Source organism: Vigna umbellata, chromosome 2 (assembly GCF_029865625.1).
Source record: "Vigna umbellata cultivar VRB3 chromosome 2, Vumbellata_1.0, whole genome shotgun sequence".
Lineage (NCBI taxonomy): Eukaryota > Viridiplantae > Streptophyta > Magnoliopsida > Fabales > Fabaceae > Vigna > Vigna umbellata.
Genome location: NC_142166.1, coordinates 3,043,814 through 3,061,896, shown reverse-complemented (window position 1 = coordinate 3,061,896; position 18,083 = coordinate 3,043,814). Strand labels below are relative to the sequence as shown.

The following is an 18,083-nucleotide window of genomic DNA, read 5'->3' as shown; positions in this document are numbered from 1 at the left end:
CTCCATTTATTAACACTTCAAACATTGTCTGTCTCTCTCTATCATCTCTCTCTCTCTCTCTCCCAATTCCCCAAAATTTTTCCGTTTGCTTGAATTTCTCTGTGATTACCCATTTCGTTGCTTCAACTAAGTCTTTCACAGTGAAACAATATAATGCTCTTGCGGTGGGTGCGTGCTTCTTCCCTTTCACTCCACTCAAATGCTTAGCTGACCAAACTCGTTGTTTCAACGTAAGTCTCCAAAGATTGCAGCTTTTCTTCATTTCTCTTAATGGGTTATTGTCGTTGGCTTCTTCCTTTCTGATTTGCGTTTGAATTTGGCCGCTTTCTTTTCTACTTGTTGGTACTCTTTTGTCATCATGTGTGTTATTTTTAGTTTTTGGATTCTGTTCAAGTTTTTATCTTTTGAATGGCCTGAATTTGGTGTATTTGGGCTTTCCATTCGTTGTTTGATGGGAAACACTTTTATATCTGATTCATTTTGGTGAGAGGTAATGCTTGTGTGTAATCACAGCCTCTGTATGTCTTTGTTCGAACTTTTGAATCCATCAACAGGACTCTATAGGATTGGACTTTTGTAAAATACTTAAGATCCAAACAACCTTTGCTTTTTTCGAACAATGATCAATTATTAGGATTGCTATTTTTCCACATTTGGGTTGACTCAAAATTTTTCTCTGGATCTTTAGAATTTTCTTCTTAATTAGTTGAACCAGGCTATCGACGTTTATTTGCTATTGATTCGGACTTAATATGATTACTTTCAGGTTTAGCAACACCAACAAAGTTATGATACTATTTTGTTTAGATAAATTGGACTATTAATTGTCTGGTTGGTTCTCAAAAAGGAGATTTACATAAGCAAAATATGAACTATGCAGTGGATTTTAGGTTTGGTGGACTATTATGTGATTGCTTTTCTCCAAAGGAGATCTAGAGATACAGAGAACCATACTATTCAAATCGTGGTCATTGTGTTTGTTTGAAGTTTTGGTTATGATGTTCCCTGTTAATAGTCCCATATGTATATGCGTGTTTTTTCCTTTAATATTTCACCATGTTAGCTTCAGTAAATCTTTTTTATCATTTGACTAATGATGTTAACCTTTCATGCTAATGCTTTCCTGATGTGTCATGAAGGTTTACTGTCTTTAAGGGAGAGAAATGACGTTGTGTGATCCATGTAGCTGGTCTCATCTAGTGGGATGAGGCTTTGTTGTTGTGTGTTGAAGGTGTACTACATTCTGCTTTGAAAATGGGAGTTGAAAAAGAAGGGACGAAAGGTGGAGGAGGTTATGTTGGTGGTTTTTTCCAGTTGTTTGACTGGACGTCGAAGTCCCGTAAGAAATTATTTGCGGCCAAGCCAGATTTGCCTGGTAAATTTACTGTATTCATAGAACACACTGGAATTTTTATTTCGCTTGTCAATTTTTTTGGAATTAGTTACACCAAGATTTTATCGGTGTAGTCATTTTTGTGTTTAACTGTTGGTGATTTTCTTTCGGAATCATCTGCAGAGACTTTAAAACAGGGAAGAAGAGTTGATTACAATGTGGCAATGCCAATGACACAGTCCTCCTATCTGGTATTATATGTCTTGCAAATTCATATGTTTTTGTCTATGTATATGTTTATGTTATGAAATTTGTGGTTACTTTGTTTAATTCTCACAGGTTGATGAAGATGAAAGTGGTGTTGGGGCAAGTCTAAGAGGAAGTTGTGATCATAGTTATGCTTCATCTGTTACAGATGATGAAACATTTGGTACAAGGGCTCCTAGTGTTGTTGCCAGGCTTATGGGATTAGATTCCTTGCCTTCTTCAAGTTTTTCTGATCCTTATGCTACCCCATATTTTGATACCCGGTCCCTTCAAGATGCTCAGTACTTCAAGAAAAATTTTGGTCACCAGCATGACTATCAGACCCCATGTTCTGGAAAGCTGGTTGAAAAGGTTGCGGGCTCATCTAGGAGCTTCATTGAGCCAAAGCCGCAAAAGGCCATTACCAGGCCAATTGAAAAGTTCCAAACAGAAGTGTTGCCTCCAAAATCAGCTAAATCAATTCCTGTTACACACCATAAACTTTTGTCCCCCATCAAGAGTCCCAGCTTTGTTCCCACCAATAATGCTGCATATATAATGGAGGCTGCGGCAAGAATTATTGAGCCTGGTTCCCAAGCTGGTAACAGGGCTAAGACACCTCTGGTAGCTTCATCAGCACCACTGAGAGTGAGAGAACTAAAAGATAAGGTGGAGGCTTCACAAAAGGGACCTCTAATTAGGCCATCCTCCATGACCTCTAGAACTCGAGATCTAAAAGAGAAAAGAGAACTTTCTCAAAGAATGGCCAGGCTTTCCGTATCTTGTCAAAGATCGGTCGAGTCAAATGCTGCCAAGTATCTCAAAGGACAATCTTTAAACAGAAGCTGGAATGGATCTGTGGATATGTCCATCAAATCTCCTACACACGAGGAAGAAGTTTCTTCTCTGAAGAATAATAAGGGGAAGTCCATTTCGCTTGCAATCCAAGCAAAAGTGAATGTTCAAAGAAGGGAAGGTTTGAGTGCGACTGGTGGAAGAAGTATGACGGCCCAGAAAGAGAATCCTGACTTGAAATCCAACCAACCAATGAAGGGAAGCGTGCAGAAAAATTTTCACAAGAAGTCTTCTACTCAGAATTCATCTGGTGCTCTCAGACAGAATAATCTGAAACAGAATTATTCTACTGACAAAGACAAATTACCATCAAAGCCATTGACGACCAATTCCCACAGTAGAAAAGTTCTGACTGGGGATTCCCCTTACGGACGTCATAGAAGCTCCAGTAATAAATCCATTGCAAAATCTAGAGTTGGATCCAGAAAGTCAGCTATGGAGGTGACTGATAGTGAAAAGGAAGTCTTATACACCAGCACAAACAATTTTCCTAGAAAGAAAAGGTCTACAGACAAGGACTGGAATGATAGGGTTGTGGACAATTTGTTCATTGAAAAAACTCAAAACCCTGCTAAGTCTAACCTAGTGAGTAATAAACAAAATAGTTGGGCTGAAGATGTAAAAAAGAAAGACATGGATGTAGTTTCATTCACATTCACCACACCATTAACTAGGAGCAATCCAGGTTTTGAGACATCTGGAAAAGCTGCCCAAAATACTAATGGTCTTTCCCTGGATCAACGCATTAAAAGGGTGTTGCTTGACCCAGACAATACAAGGTCCCCAATAGGATACAATTTGATTGGTGGTGGAGATGCCTTGGGTGTCCTTTTGGAACAGAAATTGAGAGAATTAACATGTATGGGAACAATTTGTCATGACTCTTCTAAAGTGAAGCAGCCTACTGTATCAGATGATCAAGTAACCGGCTTGAATGTAGTTAACCTCAATCCAATGTTCCAACAGAAAAAAGACCAAGATGTATTCTTTACAGACAAGTTAAGCAACAACTATGATTCAGACATCTCCTTCAGGGGTCTTCCTGAATTATCATTGAAGCAGAACTCATGGGTATGTGGCAAATTTCTTTTTAATTCTTATTACTTTTCTTTTATTGTGTTTCTCGTTCAATCATTGTTAATTAGGACAGTATAGGATCACTTGTTAAAGGGCCAAATAAAAATAAGAAGTTAGGCTTGTTTGTTTATAAAAGAAACAAAAGATATAGATTCATTGCCTGTTTGCCAAGAAAATTAATTTTCGTAGGAAATATAGTTACAGGTAAACATAAAACAAATATGCATTTCACTTCGAAGTACTATGTAGCTGAGAAATGCAGTTATGCGCGAATAAAGTGAAATGACATTCAATTTCTCTGGTCTCCTTTGGTGCTTGGTTGCTTGAAATGATCGTCCATCTCTTACGGTTTTATGTTGCATCTGGTTTTATTATATAATCAGTACTTTTAGCCAACTTGGATGCGTGATTAGATCTTATGATAAACAACTGACTTTCATAATGCGAAAAAGCTATTTTTTGAGGCAATTAATTCAATACCAATTTTGTAATGATAAAATAAAATGGTAAAAATTACAAGTCCAATGTATTGAATATATCAGTATTAATCACCCACCATTCTACTGACTGATGGAATATTCCTTATGATTTCTGCATATTAAGTAGGTGATTAACTCAAGTTGTTTACAGATTGATGAGATGGAACCACAGTTACTCAATTGCAGACACCCAAGTCCAATCTCTGTTCTCGAGCCTTCTTTTTCAATTGAAAGCTGTGAATCTTCATTGAGCACAGATGTTACTAGTACAGAAGGTAGTTTTATGCTAAATATGGGATTTAATTACCTATTTTGAAATTAATTATTTCATGACTCAGGAATGCTAATACTATCAACTTTCAGGAAGCAAGTTGTGGTCATCTGTTCAAGCTCAAGAAGTTCAAGGCTTGAATTTTTCAAGGAAGTTCTATGCTTGTGAAACTGATGCTGAGTTATCCGATTCCGCTTCTTCAACCTCAGCTGGGAATATGATGAAGCACACAAGTAGTGTCACAAGGTTTGGTAGTAGCTCAAGGACGTGGGAGTTGGATTATGTGAAAGATATATTGAGTAATGTTGACTTGATGTATATGGATATTTCCCTTGGCCATGCTAGTGATGTTATAAATTCTCATCTATTCAAACAGTTGGAAGGCCGGAAGGGAGGGTTTAAGTGTGATGAGGAGTCTAGGATAAGAAGGAAAGTTACATTTGATTGTGTGAGTGAATGTTTGGACTTGAGATGCAGGCGTTATGTAGGTGGAGGATTCAAAATGTGGACCAAAGGGCTTGAAATGGTGAAAAGAAAAGAATGGTTGGCAGAAGACGTGTACAAGGAGATCTCATGTTGGAGAGGAATGGGAGACTCAATGGTGGATGAGCTTGTGGACAAGGACATGAGCAGCCAGTATGGAAGATGGCTAGATTATGAGGTTGATGCCTCTGAACTCGGATCAGAGGTTGTGGACCAAATATTTAATTCTTTGGTTGATGATGTTGTCACTGAAATCTTGCAATTGTAAACATCTTAATGATTTGATTTTGAGGCTGTTTGAATATGAAATGTTGTCTTCATATTAATTCATTTATAGAAGAAGTAGCTTGCATAATCAAGTCTTTATTATTATTGATAGTTGTTTGGATGATGAAACTGCTGCTTTTTCCATGGCATTGCACATAGTTTTATAGATATATTTGAGCTAAAACTGAATGAAATATAACCTAATGTGTATGGCTTAAGTGGGTTAGCAAACTCTAATCCTTACACCACCCTAGCTTGGTTTTAGTTTGCTTTTACAAAATTATAGCATTTAATGGTGAAAAGAAAAAACGACGTTTTCACAAAGTAGTAAAAGTGAATCTAATCTAAGTTTGTAAAATAATTTGTTGAAAAACATACAAAACATTATTTAATGCAATCTGCACAACTTTCTCATTTATTCACCCTCCAGAAACTCCAGATTTCTGATTGAATAACAAAGCCTCTCCTAAGCTGGCCACCAGAAAATTTTACCAAACTAACCTAAACCTTATTACCTTGGTTGTACAAGCATATCAATTTCTAGGGGACAAAATGTTTCCAAATTTTTGGTTTTTGAAATTTACACTTCAAAATCAAATTTTCATTAAAGTTCAGGTAATATTTTTTGATATAAAAAGTGAGAAATAGTACTTCAGAACTGATAATATTGTAGATAAATTAATACGAAAGAACTGATAATATAATAAATAATACCTATTATAGCAAGCGCGGGCATTTGGTCTAGTGGTATGATTCTCGCTTTGGGTGCGAGAGGTCCCGAGTTCGATTCTCGGAATGCCCCTGAAGTTTTTGCATTCATTTTTATGTTTTGAATTTGTATTATTTCTAGTCAACAATAAGATTTCTACGAAACAGTTCATATATTATATATCATTAATCTGTTCCACACACATAATACATACAACTCCATATACGTATATAAATACCTACTATTTTCCCATGTATAGGTTATTATACTACATATCATATGAGTGATTAACTACACATAAAACTGAGAAGCATAGATAACTGTTATATATGAGCATAGTTTTATGTGAAATTTGGAGGTAACAGAGCTCGTCCCATTACGATAACAGCAAGTCCCATTACAGCATGGCTAGCAGTAGCCTTTGGAGAAGCCTTGTTTTCATCATTCTGAATGTGCTCTGCCACATTGAAGTTTCCTGCATCACCAAAAGGTTACAGAAATTTACAGCACTGAACTGCATGAACTTATACAGACATGAAACATGAAGTTGTTTTAATCTTCAATCTTAGTATGTGTGCAATAATTAAAGAAAAATATGTACCTCTCTGAGACCCATAGCTACATGCAGCTTCGATTGTGTTTCTGATGTCGTGGATGGTTGCTTTGTTGTAGAATATGAAGTTGCTGAAAACGTTATTCAGACAATTGAGGACCAAGTTGGTCTCTGACAGACATGGTCCTTGGCAGAACATATCAGTTTTCTCTTTAGGCACGTTCAGGTTTCCTTTCTCGTTCAATCTGCATGATTCTTCACACCTGCTATAAATCTGATACCCCTCACTCAAATATCAAACTCTATCAGAAGAATTACCCATCTTTGAAAATATATTCACTACATGCATGCACTCCAAAATATTTTCAGCTTTTAGTATTATTATCCGGGATATGATATGTTAATAACTTTTTTTATCAATTTTTTAATAATAGATTACGTTTCAGTATTTTAATTTTAATATTTGATATGTTTAAAACGGATCAATCACGTACTATTACTAGATAAACGTTTCAAAAAATTGTCAAAAAAAGTTTTTAAAAAAACATTTTTTATGTATCTTTCAAGTTTTAACTCTATAGTTTTGAATTTTAAATTTATAGACATGAGAAGAAAAAATTATACATAATTTCGGATTGTGATATGTTTAGGATTTCAATCAATCTCTATATAATAGATATTCAAGTTTTTTTTTTATTTACTAGAAAAAAATTAATAATATATACCCAATTATACCTCAAATGAAGTATTTCAGACTGCTAATTAATAAATGTTTTAAGTTACTAATATATTATTTGAGATGTTTTTATTAGCCATCTCTTTGTGATTATTTAAAATTAATTAAAAATAATAGAATTAGGAATGAATTCATTGGATAAGAGCCTTTTCAGAAAATTTTATAATTTTTAATTTAAGTATAAAGGATTTCGTTTTTCATGATAGTGTTTTTTTTCTTACATTTTTCATAGTCAATACTCTCTAATGAAAACTATCTCACCTCTTTGAAACGAAGGCGTGAAAGGAATATTTAAAATAAGAATAGAAGAAAAAAAGAAAAAAAAGGAGTATAAAAATTGATTTTTTTTTTTTTTAAAATGCCTCCTTGAAAAGTAAACGTAAAATTCAGTTTAGGCACTCACATATCTATCATTGAAACATTGCAAGGCTTTTGAAAAAAATTGAGTAGGATCTCCAACCCCACCACCACCGGCTCCAAACTCACCACCAGAACCACCGGCTCCAAACTCACCACCACCACCGGCTCCGATCCCACCACCACCAATACCAGCTCCGATCCCGCCTCCACCAGTACCGATCCCGCCTCCACCACTACCGATCCCACCACCAGTACCGCCGAATCCACCACCGATCTCGCCACCATTCTCTCCCTCCGACCCGTCCTCATCAGCATATACTGTGTCAAATTATGGCTTAATACGTGAAACGCAACAAAAAAATAAAAAAAATAAAACACAGTTTCATCTAATCTTGTTAATGGCGTACCAAAGTTTTTCCCAAAGACACAAACGTAAAGAAGAAGAAAAGCTAAAATACAACGCTCGACACTGATTCCGAATGCCATCGTCCAATCCAAAATTTGACGTTGGAAAATAATTGAATTTGAGCACACTATATAGTAATACAAAGTTACAACGTTGCACATAACTACAAGAAACAGTTAATTAGTTGACAGCATTACCAACCACTATAATTCACTTTTTTCTTAATCAAACTTTATTAATAAAGTGAAGTTGTGCATCAACATTCATTCTTTCTCTTGCTTGTGTTTTTCTAATCACACTTAACCTCCAACTGGATAAACGGCTCAACATAATTAAGAAGATAGCAAATAAACATTGACCTCAACACACTCTTGTACATGTTACATATTATCTCCTCAACCAAAAAAAATTACATTATTATGTATTCGGTGTAAGGTCTTTCTAACAGAGAAATCGAAGATATTTGAAACCAATAAATCAACAATAAATTTATAAAATATTAAGACATAATTTTCAATTTAAAATTTTAATATTGAAAATTCTATTTATATATAATCATTTTATTCGTTTTCATTTAATATATCACTTTCAAAACGCTTTAAATTACTAACAAATACAATAAGGATTTATATATTTATGAATATGCTCTAATAACTGATGACACAATAAATCTAAAAAACAAATAGATTTTTTAAAAAGTGAACTACCTTAAGAGGTGGATTTCAGTTTAATTTCATTTCTATCGTGTTAGGTTAAGTTTGCACTTAGTACTATAAAATCGTCTTATTTCTAGTTAATATGATATTTTTAACACATCATCGACGTATATACATCTCGAACATGAAACTAAACATCAATGAGTGATTTAATGGCGAGTGAAATAATATGTTCAACAAACAATAGATATCTCGATAATGGGTGCCACAGTAAGCCGAACAAACAATAAATCTTACTATAATAGACTTTAACGCATGACTATGATATAATGTTAAAAAGTGAATTTTAAGCTTAACTCTATCCTATAAAACTAACTTATAAGATGAGGTTTGCACTTAAATATTATAAAATCGTTTTATTTCATGATGTGAGACTTCCAACAAACTATGATTAATATAATTTTGTAAAATTAATTTATAAAATAAAATTGATGATTTAGAAATTTCACATCATCATGAAGATATTAAGTGATATTAATGAGATACCCAGCAATGAGAAGAAACTTTTGATGATAGAGGAAAACTAGTCAAAGGGTTTGATGGCAGTCGCGATTAAAATTAATGGAAGACATGACTAAAAATATGAGGACAGTGTAGCAGTTGTATTGCAAGCCACCAACTTTTCTCTTCTTCTGTCCCATAAATCAAACCTAAAATTTGTTTTACTTGTGTTGTAATACTTTTCTTACAGCCTTAAGTAACATTTGTTGCCGTCAAAAAACAAATGCACGTTTTTTCTTTTCTCTTTTACTTTTGCGAATTTCTTTTGTTCCAAAACAGTGTGTCTGTGAGTTTTAATTTATATGTCACCCACTCACTATCTATAGAGCAGATCCACATATAGTCTCCCACATGAAAAAAAAAGAATGCATATAAATAATAAACAATAGTGAAATCGCGTGTTCTGAAGAATCATAAATTTCAAAACTTTTTCCTGTTTTTAAATAAACCAATATTTTGAAGTGATTGTTGCAAGACACATGGAAAATGTTAAGGGAATTTTGAATTGTATCTTTAGAAAAATTGATAGATCTTTCGTGAATCATATTTTAAATTAAAAATGACAAAATAATTTATTGATTTATGATTTATCTAGTTTACACACTTCTAATTCTGTAAATGATTAATGATTTATTCAAGAAATCTTCTTACCGATAGTATCAATACTTAATGAAAGTAATCCAACTAATTTATCATTAATATTTTTTCTAATTTACTTTATTAATTTTTAAAATTTTCAGATTTTTTTTTTCAAATTTAGTCTAGAAAATTTAATTTTTATTTTTTTAAAATATAATTTAATTTTAAAAAATTTTAATATTTTTTTTATGAATGGATTTGAAATCTCACCATTAAAAGAATTATGTTTTTAGAAAGACACAAGCCTACTTAGAGAAAATTTATGTATTTTTGTGAATGCACTTCTTATGGAACATTCTTTAAAAAAATAGATTATAGAAGTAATGACATAAGACTACTATGTGAAAAGATATAAAATTAGGAGTAGTCCAATTAATTGTTTAAGTGTAAGGTCGAAAGCTAATCTAAGAAGCCAAGCTACTTAGTAACTAATTATAGATCCTATAGAAAGGTTAGCTACGTACAAAGGTAGGCATTTCAATTTTAATATTGAATTCTGTGTTGACAAACTCGTCATTGTATTTCTATTTCTCTTCAAAAGTACAAAGTCATAAATAAATATGAAGTTAAATAGCTAATATTGTATTAGACTTTTGTTGAATATTTTATAACTATTTCTATGTTTGTGTAAACAGGATTTGTTATTCCATAATTAGTTAGAAAACTAATTTGTTAGACCATTTAATTTAATTAATTAAGCTATTAGAGTAACTTTAATTTGATCCACATTAGTAATTTATTAACTTGTTTACATAATTTTAATTCAAGGGAAATTTTTTCTAACTTTGACTTCTTTTTTTTTGTTAAATACTAACACAAAAAACGTATAAAAAAACCCAGTGTAGGGAGGTTCACCACACACATATACACATAGATCTCCACAGGTAAGATATTGTCCGCTTTGGGTCAAGCCCTTACAAATTTGCTTTTGTTATAACTCCAATAGACCTTTTACCAATGGAGGTATCTTATGTGTATATAAATTCATGTTCATCTCTTATTTTATCCTATATGAAACTTTGTTTGTACCCAACACACTCTCCGTCCGCAACGACAAGACCCCTAAGCTGAGGTTGTTTATGTAACATCCCAATAACTTACGCTGGATAATTCATAATTTATATATTGTAACCTTACATTTACGGTAATATCCCGTAATCTCAGACTTATAAATTCATAGTTAATATATGTGTACACATGTTTTAAACTCAAATTTCAACTATAAACTCATAAATATAATTCGAATTCTTCCAACTTATTCTTCTGTCTCTCTCTTCATTGGCACTGGATCAGACGACATTCCTTCATCTGCTCCCGTATAACGAATTATACGATCATCGCACATACCCAAACAAAACAAACACAAACAAGTAGGGTGAGCTAACATGCAACAAATCATTTATAAATCATGCATAATTACCTTGATATAAACATCATATAATAATTATGTTCGACACTCTCATACCACAATTCCTATTAGACACTCGTCTCACAATACCCAATAGACACCACAATACCCAATATACACTCATCCGGATGATACGTTGATGAGCGGTCACGGGAGGTTATGCACTTGTAATGACTTCTACTTCTTTTTACAAATACACTTTCAAAATACTTCATACCATTCACAAGGTTAATCCCCTCACTATGTCCAAAACCGGCACATAGACCAGGACCTCCTGCTCCTCTCACCACATAATTCATCCCTCTCTACTTGAGACTAGATGATTATTAGAGTATCAGGATAACCTCCAACTACGGGACCCTCAACATCAACATATACACAAATACCATAATATTACTGAATCTCTCCACGAGACTCATGCCATACTCATATTCCTCAACTCACATTATACCCCTACAAAATCTCCCCATAATACTCATAACATGTTCAGATGCATAAATTCAAATGCAACATAATAAAATACAATCATCGCATAAATCACACAAACTCAATATATTGCATAATAATTTAACAGTACTCAATCTGTTCAATAGGATTTAAGTTAAAAACTTGTCGAGTAGACTTCCAGGAAAGAGAGGTGCGTCACAATGGACAACTTAAGTACCAAGTCTTTCCTTAGCCAAAGTGTTCCTCAACTAGATTTTAACAAATTTCTTATTTACAGATTCAAAACAACAGCATATAATATTTATACCGAATTTCAACATAGATAAACATACAGTAAACATTAACAATATTCACACAGAATTTCAATATATGAATAGTAATAAAATAATACTAAATCATAATATAAAAGCATAGAACTATTAAATCATAAAAAAAAACATAGAAAGGTTAGCTCCCCTACCTCTATTCCAGACTTAATCTCCTGCTCCGAATTTGTTTCCCTGAAACCCTTCAGAACCTCTACTCTTCTTGCAACTAAAAATTTCTCCCTAACTCTTTCTTCTCTATTTCTCAAGCTCTCACTTGATTCCTCTTTTCTTGGTGCAAAATACCCTTCCCTCCCATGGCTATTTATAGTAAAAAAAATTTACTATTCATTAATATTTTAATATTATTTATTATTTTAATATTATTTAAAAATAATATTTCAATCATTTTCTCACCAAATCTGATCCTAATTTCTACCTACTACTTTCTTCCATGCTAAGGAATCTTAATGCTGAAAATTTATTTTTACTATTTACTTTTTACTATTTACTATTTACTTTTTACTATTCCATTTAAAAAATTTTACTAAATAAGTTACCAAAAATTTGAACCTCTCCTTCTAAAATTACTATAATTTTATATCAAAATTTACAATTTTCTATCCATTAAAATTATTATTACTAATAAAATACTAAAATTTACTACTATAAATATATATATATATATATATATATATATATATATATATATTTTTTTTTTTTATGGGTCTTACAGTTTACTCTATTCTAGTTATGTGCTTTCGTTCAACACTTCTCTCTCAACCTTGGTTTTCGATGTAAGGTTAGTTTTTGATGAAAATACATTGCATTTTGGTTACATGATGATAAGATGTGATGACATTTTAAACAATCTTTTTAGTAATTTTAGTAACTTTTTAAATTTTTTAGTAGGTTTTATTACATGTTTTGTTATTTTTATGTTGTTTTATGTGTTTTAATATGGATATTTAGATAAGAAATATTTTAGATGTTTTATAAATTATTAATTAGGTTCATTATTAGTTTGTTTTAAGATTTAGGTGATTCATTAAATATCGTAATCTTAATTATAATTAGATATTTGATCAATTTTAGACTAATTAGATGTTTTATTATTACTAGGTGTATTGTTATCTTATACTAATATTTTTTGTAAGTTTAGTTAAAAATTGAGAGAAGCTTAGTTCTTATTTGAGATTTAGTACAAATGATTAAATATTAATTGCTTGTATTAGATCTTGAATTATTCGATATAACGATTTAGAAAATTTAATTTTCATAATTTGTTATAAATTGAAGTTTATGAATAAATTTGATAAAATTTTGATTGAGATTATTTTATCTTATTCTTGTAATGCATATTTAATTGTAGTAATAAGTGATCACTTTGATTTAGTGTACTTCAAATATCAATGTAAAATATGTTCCTGAAATTTTATTGAATTTATGATTTTAGATTTCTTCTTGAATGTGTTTGCAAATTATGAAAAATATTGTTTTGAATAGATAGGTTATGACCTTGTGAGAGTTAAAAATTTAATAATTATGGAGTTTGTTACAAATGTAGTGGGAGAGTTAAGAATATTTGGCCTCCCGTGTAACATATTGTACATTTCGTTAAAAATAATGTTATAGAGGTGATTTCGAGAGATTCGATGATAAATATCTCATGCCTACAACTATGGCGCATGTAAGTTTTTCCATTGTCTTTCATATTTTAAACTTAAAATTGCTATATTTAATTTATACTTATATACTATAAATTCGTTAGATGCAAAATTGACATATGCTCTTTGGATGGTCTAATTTTAATGGACATCAGTTTTTGCCTCCAACGTCAATTTAACGTCACTCGCAATAACGTCGAATGCCAGATATCAAAAGTAAAAAATGACGGATTTTGAAAGCCTTTTTTGTGTTAGTAAAAAAGTGAATTTTAAGTCTAACTAATGACACACTAGATCTAACAGACCACATATCTTGTTAAGATATACTCTAACACATGACTCTGATAGATATTAAAAAGTGGTTCAATCCTACAAAACTAAGTTATAAACTCTAACATAAAGTTTGGATCCACTTATATATTATAAATTCTTCTTATCTCGAATTAGAATTACTAACCGATATTAATTGAAAGTAATATATTTTCTTGTTAACTTATCAATCATTTTATGGGGGTTATGTTTTATGCTTCTTTCCTCTTTTTTTTCGTATATTTTAATTTCTTGATGAACTGTATTTGATGTTATATAGATACAACGTTAGGATTGATCTGGCATAAAGATAATTTCTTTGTGGAGGTTGTGGGAAGATGAGAAAAAGAAAGCTTGAGTTAGTAAATATATAAAGTATGTTATCCAAAGGGAAGTGTGAGAGTCTTCTTGAAAAGCTAGAAGCTTAATTTGAGCCATTTAGGCAAATGGATCCAAAGTGGATGTTTCTTGTTGAGAAGGAGCAGTTATGTATTATATCTTACAGGGATCCTTAAACTTCCTCTAACATGGTGAGGGACCTATGACATGATATATATTTGTGATGGGTCCAAAGGTTGTATCATCAATTATTGGGAGATAAACATGTTGGTGTAGCCCACATAGGTGATTGCTGTCACATAATGTTTATGGATGAAACAGAGATTGAGGAAGAGATTCCTTGTGTATGAAGATGAGTTATTGGTTGATCTGAGAAACTCGGCTTCACTCTCTCTTTGCAATGAAAGCTCAGATGACTGATCAGTACGGACATTGGACATTTCACATGCTCAATCAAACTTCTTTCATAAACTTTTCAGGAAATTTAGATGCCAGATTCTTACAAAAGTTTAAATGCATAAAATGATTTTAGCTTTCTCTAAGGTCAGCTTATCTTCTCTCCAAATTTTATTGTTGAGTTCCATCTTTTCATGGAAAATTTTGATTGATAGATTGCAGAAAAGAATGAACAGGTCAAAATGAGATTTGCTAGAGATTAGTGTTTGATCTTCTAATTTTTATTCTTGTGTTGGATTCTTAATTTTAGGTTAAAGTAGATGGATTTGGTCTTGTGTTTGTAATAATTTGTATAGTTATATTATAAAACGTATTAGACTTACATTAAAAGGTTAAGATTGTAATTAAAGTATGATTTAAGGACAAAGGTAATTAAGTTTAAGGATTTATTTAAGCTTAGTGTTATTGATGGATAATTAAGTAAACAATTTTCTGCCATTGTCATGTTATGTTGAGATTTGATCCTGTTCTATCTGCAATTCCTACTGCACTCAACAGATCGAAAGGAAGAAACAAAAGGGAATCGAAATGAAATTTTTATTGAACTGCTAATTAATAGAAAACATGAAGTAAATTGTAATATACATAGATAAGGAACATCATTAGTTTTTGCAACACTGAAATTGACTGAGCAATCCTTGTTCCACTTATTAAATCTATCCTCCCTGCATTTCAAAGGACTTAAAATTATTTATTACACATTCATGATGCAAAAGCTGCAAAAAGTTACTGCAGTTGGAGCATTACATATTAGAGTTATTCACGAAATTATCTCAACCAGATGTGCATGCAGGTCGTCTTGGAGGGAGTTGCTGGTGTGGAGTTCTCTGTTAGAAAAAAAAAAACAAAAAGAAAATCAGTTCATTAAAACTACAAAACTTAATGCTTAGTACTAAAATTCCAAAACATACTTTTAGTTTTGGTCGCAGTGTCTCAACTGCTGCTGTAGATTCTTGATTCACTCCAGCAGCACCTTGCTGTTGAGATTAGATACAAAAGTTATGTTTTGGTAAACATTTGATTATTTAGTTTAATTGCTTTGGAACATTATCAGAAGTAATTTCTCAGTTTTAAGATGTGAAATTCAAATATACCTTGCACAATGCCCAGTCTGCTGAATCAAAGAAGGCTCTTTCATTATCCTTTTAAACCCAAAAAGAAGCAATTAAACCAATGATGTGTTACATGAAAAAGAAAAGGAAGTTAATCTTTCTAGCATTGGCTTACTTTGGATATCAAAGGCTTCTTCTTTGGGACAAGTGTACCATACTTCCCCCCAGATGTTGTCTGATATTAAAAATTGTTAAATCAAACCAAAAGAAAGGAAAAGAAAAGAAAAGGGAGAGAATGTGATGTTAAAAAATAGATAGTTGATGACCAAAACGAAACACTGTAAAGGTAACAGATGTTATATTTTTGAATCTTGGGGCCATATCTCACCAACCACCAAACGGAATTGTCTTCAATAAGAAAAATCATGATATCAGAAAAGGTATTCGTTGTACATCAGTCAATGTTGGTGTAGTGGAAAATTATTTAGCCAAAGATGTTGTGCAGTTGGACCCTTCTTTAATTTGAATCTTGAATGCATAACAAAGCAATCCAACAAGCTAAAATTACCTATTTGTCAACCAACACTAAAAAAAAAAACACATTTGACCAATTCTATCACTAACCTAATTACAACCTAATAACACCATTAAATTTGAAAGAGTCTCTTGAGCTAAACTCAGTTCAGAAAGAAAACCCTTTCACGTGAGTGGGGAAAGAGAATATTCCAGATACCTTAATTATGTTCTGTTTTTATTTTCCAATGATGGCCAGAGAAGGTCATGTTTGGGAGAAAACGAAGTTCACATGATTTGCTTGACAGCCCAAAAGCAAGTTAGGCTTGTTTTGTTTTGCACAGTGAGTTTTGTAAGCATCAATTTTGGTAGGGACACCTTAAAACCTAGAACAGAGTAACCGACAATTTTGGAGCACCACCAAAAATATCTTCACCCTAAATTCTCTTTTCTTCATTTCGAATCTCACTTTGAACTTGCACAATATTCTCTATCACGCGTGATGATTTGTTTGGTATTTCTGTAACCCAATCGAAAAATTAAGAAAAAAAAAACAGAACACCGAGGTACCCATATGATACACGGCACAAAAGTACATGGTACAACCATGATGATGAAGAAGGAGTACTTGGGTACAACGTAATGTACACCAAGGAAAACAGACACGTGCAGTTCAATTCCGTCACCGAATCAGAAATAGACACTTAGATTTTCCGTCTGATTCTCTTCTCTGGTTTTTGGTGTTATTTGCATTACGTGTGGTAGCCCTGTTCCAGTTTTTCAAATCGCAATGTCGTTCCAAACACATAGCATTCACATTATTCACCACCATGAAACCACGCAACTTTTATCCTATTTCTAACTCCTATATCATGATATTATTCTGAAGAAAAGAAATGAAGACCCTTTTGAATAAAAATATTAAAAAAATGGAAATTGACGGTTGGAGTTTGGTTGTGTTACGTACCTCGGCATCTTGGGCAGTGAAATAGTCTTCCTTGTCACACCCTGACATTTTTTGTTTACCTATTCAACAAACCCAATTGGTGAGTAAAAAACCAGAAAGTAATATTCAAAGTTAGACTATTATTCATCTGCAAAATGTAACCTTTGATTTGTGTGAAAGGAGAAGAAGAAAAACAAAGAAAGCAGAGAACAGGAACAGAAACAGAGCAGTCTCTCAATCGAGCAAGGAAGAACTAGTTGCAAGCAAATGGATTAAGGGAATACTCAATTATATAAAAAGACAGAAAATAAAAAAAGAAAATAAATAAAGGGGTAATGATGTTGATAATTACCTTGTGGTAAGAGGAAGGTAGAGATGCAAGAAGGAGAAAGTGTTAAAGAGAAGAAAGTATAGAGAATGAAGTATAAGGGGTTTGAGTGAGAGGGTTAGATAAGAATATGCATCCATTTATACGAAGAGAGGCTAAGAAATAAGAATAAAAGTAATAATAATAATAATAATAATATAATAATAATAATAATTACTTAAATTTGGATCCTTTATGTTACTATCCATTCATATGAAAGGGTTTACGTGGGCGTTTTGCAGTGGCTAGTTGGCACGTGTTTTATTTTGTTGAAGATTTATATTTTTTGTAGAGTGAAGGAAGACAAAAAAGAGAGACCAGGTCCAAGGAAATTATTGTTGGTGTGACTAGGTTTTAGAAATGGTTTTGAAAATGAAAAATGGTGAAGAAGAAGAAGATGATGTTGTTATGATGTAGTTTGAGACGTTAGAATATCAGCATCGTTTGGTCCATCCATACCCCAAACGTACAATTTTCTCATGTGCTACTAATCTTCGTTACCGACACTTTCTCACTTTCAATTTCTATCTTATGTTATTATATCTTTAAATCATTTCCCTTTTTCACTCTAAAACCCTAATATTCCAATGTGAGATCTTAAGCAATAATAATGTTCAAAATTTAACGTTAATTTGACTTATAA

General features: G+C 32.3%; 3 protein-coding genes and 1 non-coding gene across 6 annotated transcripts; 2 read left to right on the top strand and 2 right to left on the bottom strand.

Moving 5' to 3' along the window:
- LOC124836884 (uncharacterized) lies at positions 1–5,116 on the top strand. Its single transcript, XM_047312129.2, has 6 exons — positions 1–230; positions 1,140–1,375; positions 1,517–1,584; positions 1,673–3,505; positions 4,142–4,265; positions 4,354–5,116. The coding sequence occupies exons 2-6, from the start codon at positions 1,255–1,257 to the stop codon at positions 5,010–5,012; spliced, it is 2,805 nt and encodes a 934-aa protein (XP_047168085.2). The 5' UTR covers positions 1–230; positions 1,140–1,254; the 3' UTR covers positions 5,013–5,116.
- Positions 5,117–5,741: 625 nt separating this feature from the next.
- On the top strand, positions 5,742–5,813 carry TRNAP-UGG (transfer RNA proline (anticodon UGG)). Its single transcript has one exon. It is a non-coding gene; the product is annotated as a tRNA-Pro (tRNA).
- A 60-nt stretch (positions 5,814–5,873) lies between these two features.
- Positions 5,874–7,934, bottom strand: LOC124836674 (uncharacterized). The gene is made up of 4 exons (XM_088107904.1): positions 7,777–7,934; positions 7,413–7,687; positions 6,322–6,547; positions 5,874–6,195 (listed from the first exon to the last, which is right to left on the bottom strand). The coding sequence occupies exons 1-4, from the start codon at positions 7,853–7,855 to the stop codon at positions 6,062–6,064; spliced, it is 714 nt and encodes a 237-aa protein (XP_087964030.1). The 5' UTR covers positions 7,856–7,934; the 3' UTR covers positions 5,874–6,061.
- A 7,147-nt stretch (positions 7,935–15,081) lies between these two features.
- On the bottom strand, positions 15,082–17,570 carry LOC124836867 (cAMP-regulated phosphoprotein 19-related protein). Of its 3 annotated transcripts, XM_088105949.1 has the most exons (7): positions 17,426–17,570; positions 17,095–17,153; positions 15,790–15,849; positions 15,657–15,704; positions 15,474–15,539; positions 15,310–15,389; positions 15,082–15,227 (listed from the first exon to the last, which is right to left on the bottom strand). In XM_088105949.1, the coding sequence occupies exons 2-6, from the start codon at positions 17,140–17,142 to the stop codon at positions 15,336–15,338; spliced, it is 276 nt and encodes a 91-aa protein (XP_087962075.1). In that variant the 5' UTR covers positions 17,143–17,153; positions 17,426–17,570; the 3' UTR covers positions 15,082–15,227; positions 15,310–15,335. The 3 variants fall into 3 exon arrangements, with proteins under 3 accessions (XP_087962075.1, XP_087962074.1, XP_087962076.1); XM_088105948.1 differs by having other exon boundaries at positions 15,082–15,389; XM_088105950.1 differs by lacking the exon at positions 17,426–17,570 and adding an exon at positions 17,236–17,369 and having other exon boundaries at positions 15,082–15,389.
- Between the last annotated feature and the right edge of the window lie 513 nt (positions 17,571–18,083).